We start from the raw sequence: 18,636 nt of genomic DNA on the forward strand, positions 1-18,636 counted from the left end.
CCATTTCAGCAACAGTTCATCAATCTCTTCAAACTTCAAGATGCCTGGAAACCGAGACACTATCATCCAGCTCCTCGAGCGTCTCAAAGAGGAGAAGCACCCTGGTGCCCAGACCCTGAAGGTATTCCTAACCACACAGATAGCTTTGTATGCAGCCGAACTGACCCGAGTTACAGGACTACATCAATGAGACCTCCAACCTCAAGGACGTCATGATGGCGGTTGTTAAGGACATCGTCGCCGCGAAGAATGATCTCGGTCTCACCGGTGGCCGTGCTGCCGGACTCAACGCTTGCCGCGAGGAACTCTGCTACGCCTTCGTAAGTCACTCTCTTCTCCTTGCTGCTGTACATGCTGATAAGATATAGGACAAGCACTGCTGCACCACCGAGGATGGCTACGACCGTCTCTACCACCCTCGATTCACCTGCCGCATCCAGACCTTCAAGGTTCTTGCTGCCGAGGAACAGGTCGAGGTCGTTCTCCGAATCCCGCTTCGCGAGTACAACGACTCCCCCCATGTCCTCGAGCCTGGCAAGTGCGAGGTCTCCCTCATCGTGAAGGAGAACTAGCTGAGCGCTCGCTTATGATTTTGACCCGATTTGGAGCTTGGGAAATCATCACAGGGGTGTAGACAGAGACAGAGAGACAGAGGCGTAGAAAGCACAGCGAGATCAGATGGTCCAGACAGACTTCTAGCTATAGAATAAAACTTGGCCTTTGCTTAGGACACACTATAATCGTCTCTAAATCATCAATGTTGCTTGTGATAGTGAGCATCCAATGTCTGCCATGGCGGGGAATAATAATCTATGACGATCTAACCAACAGACGATAACACTCACGTTTGGTCAATTACGTGAAACAAAACATGAGTAGTATGCAGGCCAATCTGATTCTAAATTAAAGAAATTTTAAATTTCTCTTCATGTTGAGTAGTTTAGTGCAAATAGGAAGATCGCATGGAGCCTGACATTAGGAGTATTGTTTCCCCCTCTCCACTATTTTATCCCACTACCAAATCTCCCTCTTTCAATATCGTCCTCTACACCCTCAATTAACAGACAGCACCCAGAAATGGACAAGAACACCAATAACTCCAATGAAGCCAATGAAGAAGAAGCAAACGTGGCACTTCTTGCACCTTTTAGCTGCCTTCTTTGTCGGAAAAGCAAACTGAAGTGTGACCGTACTAGGCCATCCTGCAGTCGATGCAGCAAGCAAGGCTATGATTGCGTATATTCCTTATCAAGGCAACCATACCAAAGCAAAAACCGTGGACAGGCAAAAGAATTGGAGGCCAAACTCGGTATGTAGTGTTGCTCATCACTGGCAGAATACTTGTTGAATTTGGTTGCAATAGGACGCCTGGAGAGACTGCTTAACAGCTCGCAAGAGTCGAGGGCATCCGACATTGAAAGTAGCCAAAACAGGTACAATGCTATTGCAGCAGTTGGCGCCACAACGCCGAGCCAGGAGGAAGATGCTGTCGTTAGGCTGGGCCTATTTGAGGAGGCGCCTCCTCGACAGCTGATCGAAACATTGTAAGACACACTTCCATACACTGCAGCCCATCGCCTCTGATTTAGTAACAATTGAATCAGAATGAACATATACTTCAACAGAATCCATCAGGTAACGCCCCTACTACATCGCCAAAGATTCATGGCATCACTCTTCCTGCCAGACCATATGAAGCCTCCAATGTGTCTTCAATACATCGTCATGGCCTCTGCCGCAGAGACATCTGACGCTTACCGCCACTTGGGAATGCTATTTTACAAGCGTGCCGTAAAATATCTTCAAGACGACCACCTGGGTGTATGTGTCGGTTGTGACAGCTGAAGACACCTGCTAAGCAAAGGACATAGGACACTAGTGAAAGAGCAATGACTCTAGGATATGTACAAGCTCGGGCTCTGATATCCTGTTTCGAGGCTGAGCACTCTATGTTTTCAAAGGCATCTATGACACTTTGTTCTGCTATTAGAGCTGCACAGATGCTAGGCCTCCATCAAATTGACGTCAAAGGACCGGATAGGGGCCAGCATGTTGACTGGATAGGAGTCGAAGAACGACGCCGCACATGGTGGACCATATTTTGCTATGATCGCTTTACCTGTGCCACGACTGGATGGCCAGCACTCATACATGATCACAACGTGAGTTTCCCCCCAAAGCCTTCCTGGCGTACCATTGAACTTCGTTTTAGATCAAAACTAGAGTTCCAGCCTCAGAAAAGGCTTATGAGAATGGCCAAGAGGAAAACACGCGCTTCCTCGGAGACCAGTTGCTCGAATCCGAACAACACTCCACCTTTGCAGGAGCAGTGCTCGCAGCGCATATCTTCCACCGTACCATAGAACATACTGGAACGAATAACAGCCAGGATCAGGACTTCAGCGGCCACTTGTACTGGCAGAGACACAAAGGCATTGATAATGATCTCAAGTTCATGTTGTTGATGCTGCCAAAGGCCCTTTGTCTTCCTGCCAACTATAGGACTCACAACGCCATTTTTGTCAACGTCATGCTACAGACGGCCACCATATGCCTTCACAGAGCAGCTTTGTGGAGGATGAAGTCGAATTTACAGGGGCTACCGAGTTACCTGATTCGGCTATCTCAAGACCGCCTACTTCCAGCAGCCGAAGAGATATTCAACATTTTTAGAATGATACCCGATCTTGGTGCGACGTTTACTAACCCCCTTATTTGCTTTGCTGCATATATGGCTGCTCTGGTATTTATGGCGAGTACATCTCCGACGGAGCCTAATGGAGAGCATGTTCAGAATCTAGATTTTATACTCAAGATCTTGGCTGCTTTTGGTAATACAAATCTCGTTGCCAATGCTTTGGCGAACGAAATTGTCAAAGAAATGAAGCAATGTGGGATCTCATCCCCTACTATGAACAAGGTTGATATAAACACTCTTTTTCTGCTACACAAATACTTACAATTCATGCTAGGTCAATTTGCAAGAGACGTCACTAGATATCCCATTACTCGCTACCCAACGCCCGTATTCTTATCCTCAGGGTTCATTCCCTTGAGGGTGCTAGTAAGCAAACATCCTGGATGTCACATTCTCAATTAATTCCATAAGACTCCCAAGACAAACACTACTATTATTACAACCCTAATGACTATCACGAAGTGTATCTTCAGCTTCATCATACGAAGAAACAAGGTTCGAACGGAGCTCCCTGATGACTGCTTCGGCTATTTGCGAGCAAAGTCGCTTTCTGTCTCAAGCCAAGTTCCGAATGTCGTCAACTGGGGATACTCCTTTCTCAGCGCCTTCAAGTCCGCACCGAAACCCTGGTCCTTGAACCACTTGAACATATAACCCAACTCCTTGACCATCGCCATGATTGGGTAGACAACAAGACTATAGGTGTATGGGAGATCGCGGGCAGTCTTCTCCTTGAAGATTTTTTCGAATTCCTCGAGCGTCAGTTCATCACCTGCAAGTGACACAGCACGGCCGGCATATTTCTCAGGCTGAAGGAAAGCTTGTGCGCCAGCGACGCCCACATCGGTCACTGTGACGAGTTGAAGAGGTTTATTCTTGACAACCAGCTTCCATGCTGTGACAAATGACTTTCCCAGGAAATTGTCCGTCAAGTTCTCCATGAAAGCCACAGGTCGAATGATAAACCATTGCATACCAGTGCCAGTGGTACGGGAGATCAAGTGCTTCTCAATCTCGTGCTTTGTAATAAAGTGAGGAACTTGAGTTGGGTTGTTCAGAGAGTCTTCGCCGTGTCGGTCAACTGAAGTATAGACAAAGAACTTGGCCCCAGCATCCAATGCAGCATCGACAAGACCCTTGCCCTGGGCTACTTCAGCACCATCTCCTTGACCCATAGGGGACTAGTTACAGGATCACGTTAACATCTCAACTATAACCATCAAGAGGCGAGTGTACTTACCTGGACACTGAACACTCCCCAAATCGGCTGTTTTGTAACTTGGCGGGCATTTTTGAAGATTGTGGCAGCATCGGACAAGTCTCCCTGTACAAGCTTGATGTTGGAAGATTTCTTGAGAAGCTTCTGAGCTGAAGAAGAATTGGGGTTTCTGGTGACGGCGAGAATCTCCACGCCGGCCTTTTGCTTGACGAGTTGGTTGAGAACAGCACCGCCTTGCTTTCCGGTCGCACCAGATATGAGAATTGCTCGTGACATTTTTATGATGTTCAAGTTGTTGACTACTGAGGTAGAGTGGTTATAGTGGTATAAACTGATGAATCAATTGCCTATGGAGGTATCTATTAGGCCTACTATATAGTGGTTTCTGAGAAGGCAAGCAGCCAACGCGATCTGTAATCACTGCGATAAGACTGTGTTTATTATAAAGCATTTCAGTGGCCGGTGCCCGAATACACCGAAGCTATGACGGCCATGATCCCGGGTCCATACCAAAAACACGGGTTGACTTTGGAGCTCCGGTGCAAGAGACGGCCGAAGAAGTGGGGAAGGATTAATTTCGCACTCCGAATTGTGCGGTTCCGTCCGACCAGCTCCGATCTCTATGTTCGGATCAACTATCATCGGCAACACCAACGGCCAGTTTTGAATGTGGATCTTTCATGGCAGTGGTAATGAAACGATCAGTACATATATACAAACAAGTTTGGCCTGTCAATGACAAGAATAGATACGGCGAATCTGTAGTTTTGCCGAGGACTACTTAAAATATCTGCATGAGTTAAATTCTTTAGATATTGGTATCCAAGTTGTGGCAGCATCTTGTGTCCTGAATCCACCACTCTCGGGTGATCATCATTCGATACAATCGCAAACTATTCATGAAAAACGAAAACTTCAAAACCCAATGCGTATCTTCGGTGGTTTTATTCTAATTCAGGTTGTTTCTCGTGTCATAGAACGGGTCGAGATCATCTAGATGAGAACTCAATTCAGGTTACCGATGAGCGTTATCGGCGTAGCAAGTTAACGTGGTGTAAGATTTTGAATTGCTACTTGCAATTGCAAAGCGAAGCTCCTTAGATCATGAGACAGAAATGAGAAAGAAATAGATATATACCACGGCATCTGCACGCCAGGCGCTGATGCGCCTTGTATCTCGCTGTATACTGTGCATCACACTGTCTGATACTGTACTCTACAACCCAGAGTCGGCAATTTGTGGGTGCGTTTTGAAGCATCACCCGAACATACACTATCGCGACCCGTGAAACCATTGGGAGCTGGCCCGGCCCAGCATCACTTCCCAGCCATGTCTGCCGCTCTCTTCAGATCACGAGCTGCCGTCTCCGGCACCCGAATTGCCTCCTCCGCCCGTCCTGTCATTCCTAGGTCACAGCTCGTCCAGCGCCGCAACGCATCATCTTCCTCTTCGGCCGGTGACGGAGCTGCTCTCAAGCTTGCTCTCTACGGCACTGTTGGTGCTGCTGCTCTATACGGCTCATACCTCTATGCCACCGACACCCGAGCTTTCTTCCACCGTTGGGTTGTTCCGCCATTCATTCGCTGGGCTTTCCCTGACGCCGAGGACGCTCATCATGCCGGTACCGTAGCGCTGAAGATGACTTATGAGTTTAACCTTCACCCTCGAGAGCGCGACACGACCCTCGACTCCCCTGAGCTCGCCGTCAATGTATTTGGAACCGAAGTGTCGAACCCAATTGGAATCTCTGCGGGTCTTGACAAGGATGCTGAGATCCCAGATGTACTCTTTGAGCTTGGAGCTGGTGTCGTTGAGGTTGGAGGCTGCACTCCTCTTCCTCAAGAGGGCAACCCTAAGCCTCGAGTTTTCCGTGTTCGCAGCCTTGATGGCATGGTGAACCGATATGGTCTGAACTCTCGCGGAGCCGACGACATGGCTATTCGACTTAGGGATAGACTTCGACGATTCGCTCGATCTCTTGGTGTGACTGAGAAGGATGTTCTCAATGGAGAGGCCAATGTTCCTCCTGGAAGTCTGCGCAAGGGCCGTCTTTTCGCTGTTCAGATCGCCAAGAACAAGGAGACGGATGAACGGGATGAGAAGGCCATTGCCGATGACTACGTATACTGTGTGCGAAGACTAGCTCGCTACGCTGATGTTCTGGTCGTCAATGTTAGCAGCCCTAACACACCTGGTCTGCGTGACCTTCAAGCTACTGAGCCCTTGACAAGGCTCCTCAGCGCTGTAGTTGACGAGGCTGCCAAGACTGACCGAAAACAAAGGCCCAAGGTCATGGTCAAGGTGTCACCTGATGAGGATGAGGATACTCAAATGGAGGGTATCGTTGAGGCTGTTCACCGAAGTGGTGTTGACGGAGTCATTGTGGGCAACACGACCAAGAGACGAGATGGTCTTGTTCCTGAGGGTATTAAGCTCACTGCTCAGGAGCAAAAGAACCTCATGGAGACTGGTGGCTACTCGGGCCCTGCTATGTACAGCCGAACACTCGATCTTGTTCGACGATACCGCAAGTTGCTAGACTCGCGTTCTTTCGCAGCAACGACTGGATCGCCACAAAAGGTCATCTTTGCTACAGGAGGCATCACCAATGGCGAGCAGGCACGCAACATTCTCAACGCTGGCGCGAGCGTAGCCATGATCTACACAGCGATGACATATGGTGGTGCGGGTACTGTGACCAGGATCAAGCGGGAGTTAAAAGATGGTGGAAAGAATTAGACATGCTATAGCAACATTTCAGATTTTATTTGTTCGTCATAGGTATAAAAACGGGACAAGTTATGAAGTTCAAGTGGTTTTATCTGCTTATCAATTTTTCCCCCCCTATATTTGTCTGTTTTAATGTAAAAGCCCTCTACATCCATACTTTGTTTTTGTCCGGTTGGAAGAGCGTAGAGTTTACATTAATAACTAACAGATGTATCGACTCTCGGGGATAAGTATCTAGATATCAAGTTGTAGATAGAGTAGTATTCCGAGATATTTACAGGGTATCAGTAGTGTCTCATGTTTATCTGGCTGCTCATCTGAGGAGCCATTCACGTGCGCTCAATCTGCACAAGGTCGTATATAAGCTAGGTGAGATGAGATTTGGTTAGAGGCCTAACACCTTAACATTCTAATAACAGAACAACGAACAACAGCAAACAAGAAATCAACACCCGATATTTGACTGAATCATGGGATGCGACTGCTGTGGCCCTCCCGCATCAGCTGCGGAGTTGGTCACTGCTGAGACGCCTCCTCCAAGCGATATCGGAAGTTGCAAGGATGCTTGCTGTGATGGAGGCGACGCTGGGACTGAAGTTAAAGAGGAAGAGCCAGCAAACAAGGAACGGGATGATGATTGTTGTGCTTCTGGTAGCTGTGAAGAGCCGAACAAGGATGACGCACCGGAATGCTGCCGCGGAAAAACAAGCCCATGCTGCAATGCTTCTTGCATTGATCGTATCGCCATACGAGAGTGTGAGCTCAGTGCTTCTCACAAGCGTAAGTTCTGAATACTCAAAATCACTACTAACCGCACATTTCTAACACTTTGCAGCGGATGCAACGGGCTGCGGCAGCTCTAGCTCCAGCTGCAATGGCGTAGCTGACGGCAAGGCATGCAGCAAGCACAGTCTATCTGCTCTCGACCGCTACGGTGCAACTCTGAAGGCGCTCGGATGCATCTGCCGCGCTCTCATTGCTTTGGGTCAAGAGTCTTGCTGCGAGACCAAAGGCCGCTCTGTCATCACCAAGCAATGCTCCAAGAAGTCGTCTTCCCGCTCTCTGATCCGCACTTCAACGGACTCTTGCTGCAGCACCGGCTCTGTTACGGAAGAAAAGGCTGCGGAGAACCGTCTTCGCTTACGAAAGGGTTCCAATGAGAGTGTCAGGTCCGCCAAACAGCTGTCGATCAAGGAGAGCTGCACTAAGTCGTGCTGTTCCGCTGTTAAGCCCGACAAAGAAGCGACCCCTAAGAAGTCTGCCAACTCATGCTGTTCGGGAGACAACGCCAGATCTAAGTCTCCTGAACCAAGACCTGTCAAAGACAAAGACAAGGACGGCTGTTCTGGTGGGTGTGGTTCCAAGAAGGCTGCACCCAAGAGCCCACTCACCGAAAAGAATTGTGCCAAAAACTGCTGCAGCGATGGTGATCTTTCCAAGAAAATCGTTGGAAGCGGCGGGTGTCCCGATAAATGCTGCACAACTCAGCCGGAAGAGCCATTCACAGCCAAGAATGGACTAATGGCTGAAGTTGCAAAGAGCAACTGCCCAAAGTCCTGCTGTGACGAAGAAATATCGGCGATCGTCGATGAGCTACCCAAGTCCACATGTGCCAGTTCCTGCTGTGAGCCAACTGAGAAGATCATCACCAAATCTTCCAACAGCTGTGCCGATTCTTGCTGCGAGAAGGCTCCATCTGTCATCTGTCAAGACTCTCCAGCCGATGCTTGTTGCGTTCCTACGTCGCCCAAGGGAATGAAGATTGAGACAGTTCAAAATCCCGAAGATATAGAGAACCAGACAAAAGGAAAAGAACATGTGGTTCTCAGCATCTCTGGTATGACATGTACTGGTTGTGAGACCAAGCTCAACAGAACTCTCGCTACAGTCCCAGCTGTCAATGATCTGAAGACCAGTCTCGTTCTCTCACGTGCCGAGTTTAACATTGATCTTCGCTTCGGCTCCGTTGATGAGGTTATCAAGCATCTTGAGCGAACCACTGAGTTCAAATGTGAAAGACTTCAGACGAAAGGGTCTAGCTTGAATTTCATCGTGAATGGCAGCACGTCTGAGTTTATTGGCCAAAAATGGCCCGAAGGAGTTCTGGATATGAGTCTTGTCGACAAAGATACTGTTCGAGTCTCATTTGATCCCAAGATCGTCGGAGCGCGAGACCTTGCTGAAAGATCTTGGGACCCTCCAGTTAAACTTGCACCTCCTCGTGGTGATTCGTCGCTTGAAGCGGGCAGTAAACATGTTCGCCTTGTTGGGTACACCACTCTTTTATCTGCTGTTCTTACAATTCCTGTTCTGGTCATGGCTTGGGCTCCGCTTCCTGAGAGAGAGGTCGCATACTCTTCGGCTTCCCTGGCTTTGGCCACCATTATTCAGATTGTGATTGCTGGGCCTTTCTACGCGAAAGCTATCAAGGCTTTGGTCTTTTCCAGAGTCATCGAGATGGACTTGTTGATTGTTTTGAGCACAAGTGCAGCCTACGTCTTCTCAGTTGTGTCATTTGGATATCTCATTGCAGGCAAGCCCCTCTCAACTGGCCAATTCTTCGAGACTTCCACTCTGCTCGTCACCTTGATCATGGTCGGACGGTGGGTCGCAGCACTTGCTCGACAGAAGGCAGTTGAATCCATCTCCATTCGATCACTCCAATCCTCAACTGCCATTCTGGTCGACGAGACGACCGGCACGGAGCGGGAGATAGACGCCCGACTTCTTCAGTACGGCGATGTCTTCAAAGTCCTACCGGATACTAGGATCCCAACAGATGGAACAGTCATGAGTGGTTCGTCTGAGGTCGATGAATCGATGCTAACAGGCGAGTCCAAGCCCGTGGAGAAGCACTTCAAGAGTGTTGTCATTGCAGGGTCTATCAATGGCCCTGGAGTCATGACAGTTCGCCTAAACCGCTTGCCGAGCGACAACACCATCAACGCAATCGCTGCTATGGTCGATGAAGCCAAACTATCAAAGCCAAAGCTACAGGATCTTGCGGACCGAGTGGCCTCGTATTTCGTCCCCGTGGTTGTGGTGTTGACTGTTATCACTTTTGTTATTTGGGTTGCAATTGGCGTAACAGTCCGTGGCTATGGTGGCTCAAAGGCAACGACGGAAGCAATCACATACGCCATTGCCGTTCTCATCGTGTCCTGTCCTTGCGCGATCGGACTTGCAGTACCAATGGTCATTGTTATCTTGAGCGGAATCGCAGCAGAAAGGGGCATCATTTTTAAATCTGCAGATGCTATTGAAGTTGCTCACAAGACATCTCACGTTGTCTTTGACAAGACTGGAACCTTGACTCAGGGAAAGCTTTCTGTCGTTGCAAATGAGTGTGTCGATGAAAGTACTCTTCCTCTCCTTTTAGGCCTGATAGATAACAGTCGTCATCCAGTCTCCATGGCTGTTACGGGCTACCTTAGGAGTATTGGTATCGAACCTTCGTTCGTGGGTGAGCCGAAGAGCTTGACCGGTAAAGGCGTTGAAGCAGTTGTAAAGGGTCAGAGGTTGAAAGCTGGAAACTCTACATGGCTCAATCTCTCGAATGATCCTCTTGTTCAGTCTATGCTTTCTCAAGGTTACACCGTCTTTTGTTTCACAATCAACGACGAGCTGCAGGCCGTGTACAGTCTTCAAGACGAGCCTCGGAAGGACGCCTTTGCGACGGTTGAAGCCCTGCACATGCGAGGCATCTCAGTCCATGTGGTTTCTGGTGATGATGATTCAGCTGTTCAGAACATAGCAACCAAGTTGAACATCCCACGAGACAGTGTCCGCTCAAGGACTTCACCTTCTGGCAAAAGGGATTACATCCAAACTCTCCTCGGCACTTCCACTGATCGCAAGAAACCAGTCGTCGTGTTCTGCGGCGACGGTACAAACGATGCAGTAGCTCTCGCCCAAGCCACTATCGGTGTTCACATGAATGAAGGCACAGATGTAGCCCAGTCCGCGGCCGACGTCGTTCTCATGCGTCCCAATCTAAGCGGTATTATCAACATGATAGACGCGAGTCGAAAGTCGGTCAACCGCATCAAGTTTAATTTCGGATGGAGCTTCGTGTACAACACTTTTGCCGTTCTCCTAGCTGCTGGTGCATTCGTCAATGCCAGAATTCCACCGGAATATGCAGGTCTTGGAGAATTGGTGAGCGTTCTGCCGGTTATTCTTGCGGCTGTGCTTCTGCGCTGGTCGAAGATCTAGTCAGGATATTGAGACTCAACTTTGTAACAGCGCAGCTTCTGTTTACTCTCATTCATTTTCGGCCAGGAGTCCTGTAGCTGAATATTTCTTTCATGTTATGTTTGATTTCGACCAGCACAGTGTTGCACGCCTGTCGTTACCGGCCTCTACTGCTTTGAATTTCGACGAGAAATAGCGTCCCTGGGCGCCCAGGAAACATCAGTACCCTTCTATCCAAGCTCCATGATGAGCTTTCTTAAACTACTGCGAGTTCTAAGACAGACTTGGAGAAGGCTGAAGGGAGATTCGCTCAGTTTCTTCTTCAGTGTTCACTCGCTTTTACTACGTAGGCAGATAGTCCTCATTGTTCGTCACCTTGGCTTTGTTACAATAGCGAAGCTGAGCTGAGCAATCCCATTGACTCATATAGTGCCTCCAGCCGTGTTTCTAGTCCCGAATTGTGATCTCAGAGTGAAATGACTCATTATCATATTCTGTTCACATATTGGCCTAGAGCCACTCGCAGTTGCACGACGTGGCAGTGTTAAGTAATAATCTGTCTTATTTATACTGCCAGACTATAAAGGCTTACCCAGAAGTGGGCATAAGCTCAGTTTATGCCTCCAACCATTATTACTCCCCATACTCCGTTCCCTATTTCACAATATTAGTATTACATTATTATACCGTTAAACCAACAAATAAACAGACTCTCAACGATCTGCTCAAGCCAGTCCCAGAAATCAAATACCAAATTTCAATATCCAAATACAAGTCCCCACGGTAACTCAGCCAGCCACACCCAGCAGGAGAAAATGGGTACAAGGGCGAGCAGAATCCACCAAATTTCAATAGTGAGTTTGATTTGCATCCAACGTGGTAGTGTTCTACTCAGCAATGAGCGATGGGAGCATGTCTTTGTCCCATAGACAAGACAGCCAAGGCCAGGCCGAGATTCACATTCCACATGTTCTCGTCTTCGTTGCATGAGTAGACTATAGCAATTAGTCGATGATTCGTTTCGGTCACATCAAAGGATATCGACTTACGGTACACTACCGCGGCAGAAACGCAGATCACTACCAAGATCGCACCGCCGGTCGTTGGGGCATTCTAGATGGAGGCTCCGTCGTTCCACTAGCCATTCCACTTTGAGGTTGATACCAGTGTCGACGAGACAATAGAAATAGGCGCTGGTGTGTTTTAGAGATAGTGCATCCGGGTAGATGAGGAAATCGGATATGGCGAGATGTATTTCAGTTGGTAGGGACATGAATGTCCGCTGAGGGGATGTCCTTTTAGGCATGACCTCGGCAACGGAGCGGGACGATTGAGTTTCGGGAGGGTGACGAATTACTATGAAGCCTTTGGTCTAGATCTGGGAATATGTGAAAGCTTTGTATCTGGCTGCTGCCTTGTACGAGGTCAAGGACTTGGAAGCCTAAACGATAGTTTTACCTAGGACAGGGCCAGGCCAGGGATGTTGTAGGCAGCGCCCAAGCCAATAGGGCAGTGCAGAAATCTAGGTCATTTATTAGGTCGTTTCAAGGCACTTTCGCTGTAGGACTATTGTTATAGAATAAAGTTCAGGGCTGAGAGAGTTCGACTTTTATGTTGATTATTGTTATTCGAGGAGGCAGCCAAATATCTACCCATTCTACCTATTTCGGTTGTTAGACGAGTGATTGAGAGTGAGAGTGAGAGCCGAATGCGGGCATGTCTGTTTGCAATAGAGACATGGTTATGGCTATAGTTAGTATTGTTCTCCACACTCAGACTAGCCCCGGAATATTGTTATTGTTCGTCTTGGACTGGACTCGACTGATTCATCTGCGAACATCAATTATCATAATATCACTGCCTGACTTACTATAGGTATTCTGCCTAAGGAGACATTCTTAGGCAGTTGGGTATCACTTCCAGTGCCCCACGTGACCCCGTGTAATCGCTCGCGTCTTCTTCCCTCTTCTACCTAGAGACAGAGGCCAAAACTCCTCCTCGTCATTCATCATCAAAAACCCTTGCTAAATTTAGCTGCAAGTGCCATTTCCCCGCCGCATCCATTCCCTAAAACAATGATTCATCGCCTCCAACGAGAGCGGCTGCGATGACGTTAGATAGCGATAACGAGTTTGGTTACGATTTCTCTGCTGAGGAGGAAGAATTGCTCCTTCAGTTGTCTGCTGAAAACAACAACGTCCCGAATAACGCAGAGATCGCAGCTATAGACTCTGTTCCTGAGAGACACGATAGTCTACACCCTCAAAATGTCGCTGGTGGCACATCATCAACTTCTGGCGTGGACCGCCTTCAAACAGGCTCCACGCATAATCTGTACAGAGGCAAGGCTTTCCATCAACTCGACACGTCTTCTGGTCTGCCAACGCCGCCGCCAGCTTTATCCTCAATCGAGGACGTACTCTACCCGGATTGTACGTGATGATATCCTCAAGAGGCTTCAGCACTAACTGACCAAAGAGATTAGTGAGCAAAGCCTTGAAGGATCTGAAACCAAAGCCACCTCCTGAATCAGAATCAGAATCAAGCGTCACTCCGACACCAGCAACTGAGACAATAGAGGCTGATCCGTACGATGATGGCCGCTCACCTCTGCAGCGGTTCAGGTCATATCCTAAGAGACCACTGACCGTGACCGATCTTACGTCTGGTGCTTGGTGCGAGCTGCAGTACTGGTATACTCTCACCCGCTTACCTGGAGGTCGAAGAACCAGAACAGCAGCCATGAAGCAAGGAACCAAGGTTCACAAAAGGCTTGAAGACGAAGTCCACACTACAGTCCAAATTGACATCATGACCAAGGAAGACGCATTTGGACTCAAACTGTGGAATCTAGTTCAAGGACTCAGAACCTTGCGAGACACGGGACTCACTCGTGAACTCGAGGTATGGGGCATGATTGATGGGAACCTCGTCAATGGAGTCATCGATAGCGTGAGCTACGAGAACCCCAATCCTGAATTTGAAGCAGAGCTCTCTAGTCAAGAGTCTGACACGACTGGACGACAATCATCATTGACTGACTATTTTCCACCAAAAAACACAAATCAAAAGAATGATTCGGGACCAAAGATTTATCTCGCAGACGTCAAGACTCGCGGATCATTTTCTCCTGTTTCCAACGCTCAAATACGGCCCGCCAAGATTCAGTTGCTTTTGTATCATCACTTCTTGTCTGATATGGTTGCTGGGAAACTCGATTTCTTCAAAGTCTTTCGACGATACGGACTTGATCCAGATGACACCTTTTCAGACACTTTCATCGCACAAGTCGGTAGCCTGCACGATGAGATCTTTGTGGATGCGTCAGAAACAGAAACGGAGTTCACGCAAGAACATCCTTCCTCGAGTTTCCAGAGCTCTTCTTCAGCAGGACCAGACCTGTTGCAGTATCGAACTCTACGCGAACTCGTCCCTCTTGTCGAGCATGAGATAGAGCTCACTTTCCCTAAGGGCGAACACTCTCTTGGACACATGCTTCGAGTTCAATACGTCCATCGCAGTGATGGTCGTGTGATTGATCTTCACGACTTCCCTGTTTCAAGACAAGCTTTGGAGACCTATCTTGCTAACTACATGGATTGGTGGAAAGGGAAACGCGATGCAAGAGGCGTCGATATAGAGGAAGCATTCAAGTGTAGAACATGTGAATTTGCTTCTGATTGTTCGTGGCGTCAGGGCATGGATGATGAGATGTTACAGAGAGCCAAGGCGCAGCAAAAGATACGGGCTACGCGTCGGGCGCGTAGCAATGCTGCGTAAGATTGGAGACAATCTGAATATCATGAGTTATGATGCATTGGAACATGTTATGAGAATTGTATGAATTGTTTAGGTCTATGAAATCCATAGAAGGATGTTGAGCATAAACAAGACATTTCTTTGAGTAATTGTTTGATTCATACTGATTTCTATTTATTGTCTATGCTGAAGTTGTCTATGTGAACAAGAGGAAAAGGGGGAGCTGCATAGTGTTCTCTATGTTTAATGCTTTCTGTGTCGGTGAGTACGGGTCATTCCAAAACCCCAGCCATCTGTATCATCGTCAGCATAGTCTTTGAAATAGCAGATACTGGAAACTTACATTGAGAAGCGACGTGGATGTCAATATCCAGTTCATCCGCCCAGTGCCAGACAAGATTAGGGTCCTTGAGGAACCCCCGTCCCACCAAGACAGCATCTACAGAGTCATCACTCAGATAGCCCTGGGCCTGCTTTCCAGAAGTAATCATTCCAACCGAAGTCACAGCAACTCCGGTGTCCTTGACAGCTTTCTTTACGGCGGCAGCATACGGGACTTGATATCCGGGGCCAGAAGTGATTTTCTGACGACTATCCAAACCACCGCCTGAAATGTCAATCAGATCGATGCCGTTTGCGGCGAGGATTTGACCGAGCTTTGCGGCTTCTTCGATATGCCACTGTGGTAAGGACGAATCGAACTCGAGGTAATCTGTTCCTGGCACGCGGACAAGAAGGGGAAAGTCCTCGGGGACGATATCGCGAGTGGATTGAACAGTCTCTAGAAGGAGACGAATACGGTTCTCGAAAGATCCTCCGTACTGGTCTGTTCGTTGGTTTGAGGCTGGGGAGAGGAATGCGTTTAGGAGATAACCATGGGCAGCGTGGATTTCGATGGCCTAACGCAGTCAGTGTCTATCAAGTCAGATGTGCTATCTGGAGGTCTTACATCAAAGCCGGCCATGAGTGCTCTTTTCACAGCAGCCACCCAATCTTGCTTGAATTTGGCAATGTCATCGCTTGTCATCTCCCTGGGAGTGAGAGAGTCTGGGCTGTAGGGAATTGCACTTGGTGCAACCACTTCGTCCGGCCAGCCACCAGCCTGTGAGTAATAAGCCACTGATCGCTTCCATGTAATGGCGAGTGTCCTACCTCTTTGACAGCTGTGTTCTTGCGGTCCAGCCAGGGCACAACAGTACTCGCTTTTCTTCCCGCATGGCCCATCTGAATCGCAATCCTTGCACCCTGGCTGTGGACAAAATCCACAATCTCCTTCAGAGGTTCGATTTGTCCATCTTGCCAGATACCGGCATCTTGAGGGCTGATTCGTCCTTCTGGTGACACCGCATTTACTTCTGTGATGATGAGCCCAGGGCCACGTGCGGCGAAACTTCCGAGGTGCTGCTTGTGCCACGGGGTCATGTAGCCATCCTTAGCAGAGTATCTAGAATGTTTGTTAGGTAAGTATTTAGTAGTAGCATATGGGGGGGTTACATACTGGCACATTGGTGACACGATGATACGATTGTGGAGCGTTAGACCTCGCAATTTGAGGGGGGAGAATAGGCTGCCTTCGGGTTGGACATCCCAGGGGGTTCCTGCAGGAGGGTCTTGAATGGGAGTGTAGAAGGGGACCTGTGATTGTGTTAGTGAAGGATATGAATTGTGAGTGTATCAAAGAGACAAGCATTTTTGGCTCCGACGTTGATGAGGATCTTTTGGTGACCGTTTGCTTCGACTGAACCCATGTTGATATTTGATAAGGCTAGGATATTATATGTAAGGTTATTGGTATTCAGTGCGAGTGGTAGTGCAAGAGTTAACTAAGAGCAATGGACTTCAGTGGAAGATGTTTTCCGATAGAGGAGGGAAGGCAATGTACTTATACTTCACCCAAGAGAAGGCGTTTACACCAATAAATATCTACCTATAGTAAAATATGCAAGTTCTCACAAACGCTGCGTTGAGCATTTTTTCCCTTCCTCCGGACCAACTCCGCCATGTCACTATCATCACAAATTCGTAGACCAGTGACATCCAATGTCAGGACTTGTGATAAACCCGAATAGCGAGTCCTCTTAAAACCCATGTTTCACCAAAAGCTATTCAAGGTAATTGTCGTAATCACATCATGTTCTGCATCGGCTTCACCGAATGGGATATCTTGGTTTTCGGTTTTCAGCATGATGTATCGCTTATGAATATGTGTGGCTTGCCTTACCAAGAATGCATGGAACGTTGAGTGACGCAAAATCTACTGATTATGTTGAGTGTTTCCCGAGTAAGTCGGCCGACTCTGAATTGGGCTCTATTGGGTCGTTAATAGCATTCTTATTATTGGGTTGGTGTTGTGCGATCAGCCACATGCCTTGTGAAATTATTTTGCAGAGCCTGAAAATTTCTACAGACTTCAACTAGAATATCCAACAATAAAGAAGAGGCCGTAATTAAGTTACAGTTGTGGTGTTGGAAATAACAAGTTCAAAGAGCCTCAGGACCCAAAAGGATTTAGGTTAGGCAACCTTTCATTCTAGAAGAACTTCCCTTCTTCAAGCATCACTTACAACTACAACTGACCCTCCACAGCCCTGGCATCATGCAGCGCTATAGAGAAGACGCCTCTGACGAGAGCCATGATGAAGAAGACATCCCTTTACACTACAAGCGGGCTTTCGGTGCGGGACTGAAGCGACAAAGGGTCGAGTTTGTTCCCGCCCAAGATCCCGATGCTGGAACCACAACCACAATAACACCAGTCAAATCAACAGACACTTCCATCGGCGATTTGTATGCTAGCATCGTTCTAAAGCCTTCCGAAGACAAAGATCCCAAAGCCTCAGAAGAAGAGCCAGAGGAAATATGTCCAGACTGCAAACTCCCCATCTCATCCACTTCACAGCCTCACGAAGCATCCTTCGCTCACCAAGTCTCACTCACACATTCACACCCCCCATCAGCACTTGATCGCTCGCGCATGGGTCTCAAAGCCCTGAAATCTCAAGGTTGGGACCCTGATGCCCGACGAGGTCTAGGAAGAGAGGGCGAGGGAATGCGATATCCCATCAAAGTGGTGGCAAAAGAAGATACCCTCGGCATCGGAGCGACGATACCGAAAGAGATCCAAGAAAAGAAAAAGGAAGAGAAGCCCAGGCCATTAAACAGAAAGGAAGTGAAGCAGCTGGCGGCTAAGGAACGACAACGGCATGAGAGACTACAGGGTGAGATTTATGGGAGAGTTGATGTGGAAAGCTATCTGAAAGGAAAAGGCGACGATGGTTGAGGATACAAGGCAATGAGAAAAGACAAACAAAGACGACTCGACGCACCGGATACATTGTATCCGGTCTACGATATCACAGGCCATCACGCGGTTAAAGAGATGCCTATTCTAGGACCTGCTCAAGGACTCGCCGCCGGATCAGAACACTCACCCGGAAAGACAACACTTGACGACTCTGCTGTAGTCCACCTGAAGCCATCACAGCTGGGCATTTGGCCTCAGAGCATCGCGATGCCAATGCGATCAGCTCCGATCTCGAGAGCTATTTCCAGTCTAGGGGAGGAAAGAAAACAGAGGACCTTGATCCTAAATGACAAAAAGACTTAGGTAATATAGCCTAAGCTTAAGATAACTTTTGCTAAGTTTATTTTGACACCCTATATGAAGGAAGGTTCGTTGTTTTCCTGCCCCCCGAGTGCCAGTCAACTGGGCTTAAGCACCAAGGTAAATCAAGAGTTTCAGATTGAACCAAGTGTTTCATGTTGCATGAACGAAACAGTGATAAACATACAGATATATCTCTATCGAGATCTTCAACAGAATATCCACAAATTGTGTTCTACCTAAAAAGTCAAGATGTGAAGTCGAAGTATACTCTGAATTCAAGCATCTGTGATGATGACCTCATCGAAGTTGAGGCTGAGGCTGATACACCGCCCCCTAAGTACCTTACCTATGCCATGCTGCTGATGCTCTCCACTGTCCTGTAGGCTTCCTCCAGGGACCTTTATAGCGACCATCACTAACCAACCACC

At 48.1% G+C, this 18,636-nt stretch overlaps 8 protein-coding genes across 13 annotated transcripts; 6 read left to right on the forward strand and 2 right to left on the reverse strand.

The window, feature by feature from the left end:
* Nucleotides 1-40: 40 nt before the first annotated feature.
* On the forward strand, nt 41-734 carry FVEG_06285 (hypothetical protein; the record flags this gene model as incomplete). The annotated part of the gene is made up of 3 exons (XM_018894612.1): nt 41-121; nt 177-320; nt 369-734. The coding sequence occupies 3 exons, from the start codon at nt 41-43 to the stop codon at nt 570-572; spliced, it is 429 nt and encodes a 142-aa protein (XP_018751710.1). The 3' UTR covers nt 573-734.
* A 286-nt stretch (nt 735-1,020) lies between these two features.
* FVEG_06286 (hypothetical protein) lies at nt 1,021-4,325 on the forward strand. Its single transcript, XM_018894613.1, has 7 exons — nt 1,021-1,309; nt 1,364-1,544; nt 1,605-1,821; nt 1,872-2,162; nt 2,213-2,920; nt 2,973-3,064; nt 3,110-4,325. The coding sequence occupies exons 1-6, from the start codon at nt 1,078-1,080 to the stop codon at nt 3,054-3,056; spliced, it is 1,713 nt and encodes a 570-aa protein (XP_018751711.1). The 5' UTR covers nt 1,021-1,077; the 3' UTR covers nt 3,057-3,064; nt 3,110-4,325.
* Nucleotides 3,078-4,660, reverse strand: FVEG_06287 (hypothetical protein). Its single transcript, XM_018894614.1, has 2 exons — nt 3,939-4,660; nt 3,078-3,879 (listed from the first exon to the last, which is right to left on the reverse strand). The coding sequence occupies exons 1-2, from the start codon at nt 4,191-4,193 to the stop codon at nt 3,226-3,228; spliced, it is 909 nt and encodes a 302-aa protein (XP_018751712.1). The 5' UTR covers nt 4,194-4,660; the 3' UTR covers nt 3,078-3,225.
* A 448-nt stretch (nt 4,661-5,108) lies between these two features.
* On the forward strand, nt 5,109-6,730 carry FVEG_06288 (dihydroorotate oxidase). The gene has a single exon (XM_018894615.1). It carries the CDS (start codon nt 5,248-5,250, stop codon nt 6,655-6,657), a length of 1,410 nt encoding a protein of 469 aa, XP_018751713.1. The 5' UTR covers nt 5,109-5,247; the 3' UTR covers nt 6,658-6,730.
* A 388-nt stretch (nt 6,731-7,118) lies between these two features.
* On the forward strand, nt 7,119-10,863 carry FVEG_06289 (Cu2+-exporting ATPase; the record flags this gene model as incomplete). Its single annotated transcript, XM_018894616.1, has 2 exons — nt 7,119-7,428; nt 7,484-10,863. The coding sequence occupies 2 exons, from the start codon at nt 7,119-7,121 to the stop codon at nt 10,861-10,863; spliced, it is 3,690 nt and encodes a 1,229-aa protein (XP_018751714.1).
* Nucleotides 10,864-12,691: 1,828 nt separating this feature from the next.
* Nucleotides 12,692-14,892, forward strand: FVEG_06290 (hypothetical protein). Of its 2 annotated transcripts, none has more exons than XM_018894617.1 (2): nt 12,692-13,274; nt 13,328-14,892. In XM_018894617.1, exons 1-2 carry the CDS (start codon nt 12,950-12,952, stop codon nt 14,620-14,622), a joined length of 1,620 nt encoding a protein of 539 aa, XP_018751715.1. In that variant the 5' UTR covers nt 12,692-12,949; the 3' UTR covers nt 14,623-14,892. The 2 variants fall into 2 exon arrangements, with proteins under 2 accessions (XP_018751715.1, XP_018751716.1); XM_018894618.1 differs by having other exon boundaries at nt 13,321-14,815.
* On the reverse strand, nt 14,668-16,878 carry FVEG_06291 (oxidoreductase). Of its 3 annotated transcripts, XM_018894619.1 has the most exons (7): nt 16,823-16,878; nt 16,290-16,764; nt 16,100-16,236; nt 15,754-16,045; nt 15,551-15,703; nt 14,945-15,500; nt 14,668-14,894 (listed from the first exon to the last, which is right to left on the reverse strand). In XM_018894619.1, the coding sequence occupies exons 2-7, from the start codon at nt 16,347-16,349 to the stop codon at nt 14,845-14,847; spliced, it is 1,248 nt and encodes a 415-aa protein (XP_018751717.1). In that variant the 5' UTR covers nt 16,350-16,764; nt 16,823-16,878; the 3' UTR covers nt 14,668-14,844. The 3 variants fall into 3 exon arrangements, with proteins under 3 accessions (XP_018751717.1, XP_018751718.1, XP_018751719.1); XM_018894620.1 differs by lacking the exon at nt 16,823-16,878 and having other exon boundaries at nt 16,290-16,803; XM_018894621.1 differs by lacking the exon at nt 16,823-16,878 and having other exon boundaries at nt 16,100-16,803.
* Nucleotides 16,879-16,926: 48 nt separating this feature from the next.
* FVEG_15830 (hypothetical protein) lies at nt 16,927-18,471 on the forward strand. 3 transcript variants are annotated; one of them, XM_018905049.1, is made up of 3 exons: nt 16,943-17,113; nt 17,188-18,208; nt 18,269-18,471. In XM_018905049.1, the coding sequence occupies exon 2, from the start codon at nt 17,198-17,200 to the stop codon at nt 17,879-17,881; it is 684 nt and encodes a 227-aa protein (XP_018751722.1). In that variant the 5' UTR covers nt 16,943-17,113; nt 17,188-17,197; the 3' UTR covers nt 17,882-18,208; nt 18,269-18,471. The 3 variants fall into 3 exon arrangements, with proteins under 3 accessions (XP_018751720.1, XP_018751722.1, XP_018751721.1); XM_018905047.1 differs by having other exon boundaries at nt 16,927-17,113; nt 17,188-18,471; XM_018905048.1 differs by having other exon boundaries at nt 16,943-18,208.
* Nucleotides 18,472-18,636: the final 165 nt, after the last annotated feature.

The sequence above is a fragment of the Fusarium verticillioides genome, chromosome 2 (assembly GCF_000149555.1).
Source record: "Fusarium verticillioides 7600 chromosome 2, whole genome shotgun sequence".
Taxonomy (NCBI): domain Eukaryota; kingdom Fungi; phylum Ascomycota; class Sordariomycetes; order Hypocreales; family Nectriaceae; genus Fusarium; species Fusarium verticillioides.

Coding starts and splice junctions, on each gene's coding strand:
- FVEG_06286 (XM_018894613.1), top strand. CDS start 1,078: ATGGACAAGAACACCAATAACTCCAATGAAGCCAATGAAGAAGAAGCA. Junction 1,822..1,871: donor TTCAAGACGACCACCTGGGT/GTATGTGTCGGT, acceptor CAAAGGACATAG/GACACTAGTGAAAGAGCAAT. Junction 2,163..2,212: donor CACTCATACATGATCACAAC/GTGAGTTTCCCC, acceptor ACTTCGTTTTAG/ATCAAAACTAGAGTTCCAGC.
- FVEG_06287 (XM_018894614.1), bottom strand. CDS start 4,193: ATGTCACGAGCAATTCTCATATCTGGTGCGACCGGAAAGCAAGGCGGT. Junction 3,880..3,938: donor GGGGAGTGTTCAGTGTCCAG/GTAAGTACACTC, acceptor TCCTGTAACTAG/TCCCCTATGGGTCAAGGAGA.
- FVEG_06288 (XM_018894615.1), top strand. CDS start 5,248: ATGTCTGCCGCTCTCTTCAGATCACGAGCTGCCGTCTCCGGCACCCGA.
- FVEG_06290 (XM_018894617.1), top strand. CDS start 12,950: ATGACGTTAGATAGCGATAACGAGTTTGGTTACGATTTCTCTGCTGAG. Junction 13,275..13,327: donor GGACGTACTCTACCCGGATT/GTACGTGATGAT, acceptor CAAAGAGATTAG/TGAGCAAAGCCTTGAAGGAT.
- FVEG_06291 (XM_018894619.1), bottom strand. CDS start 16,349: ATGGGTTCAGTCGAAGCAAACGGTCACCAAAAGATCCTCATCAACGTC. Junction 16,046..16,099: donor ATCGTGTCACCAATGTGCCA/GTATGTAACCCC, acceptor CAAACATTCTAG/ATACTCTGCTAAGGATGGCT. Junction 15,501..15,550: donor CACTCATGGCCGGCTTTGAT/GTAAGACCTCCA, acceptor TGACTGCGTTAG/GCCATCGAAATCCACGCTGC.
- FVEG_15830 (XM_018905047.1), top strand. CDS start 17,198: ATGCAGCGCTATAGAGAAGACGCCTCTGACGAGAGCCATGATGAAGAA.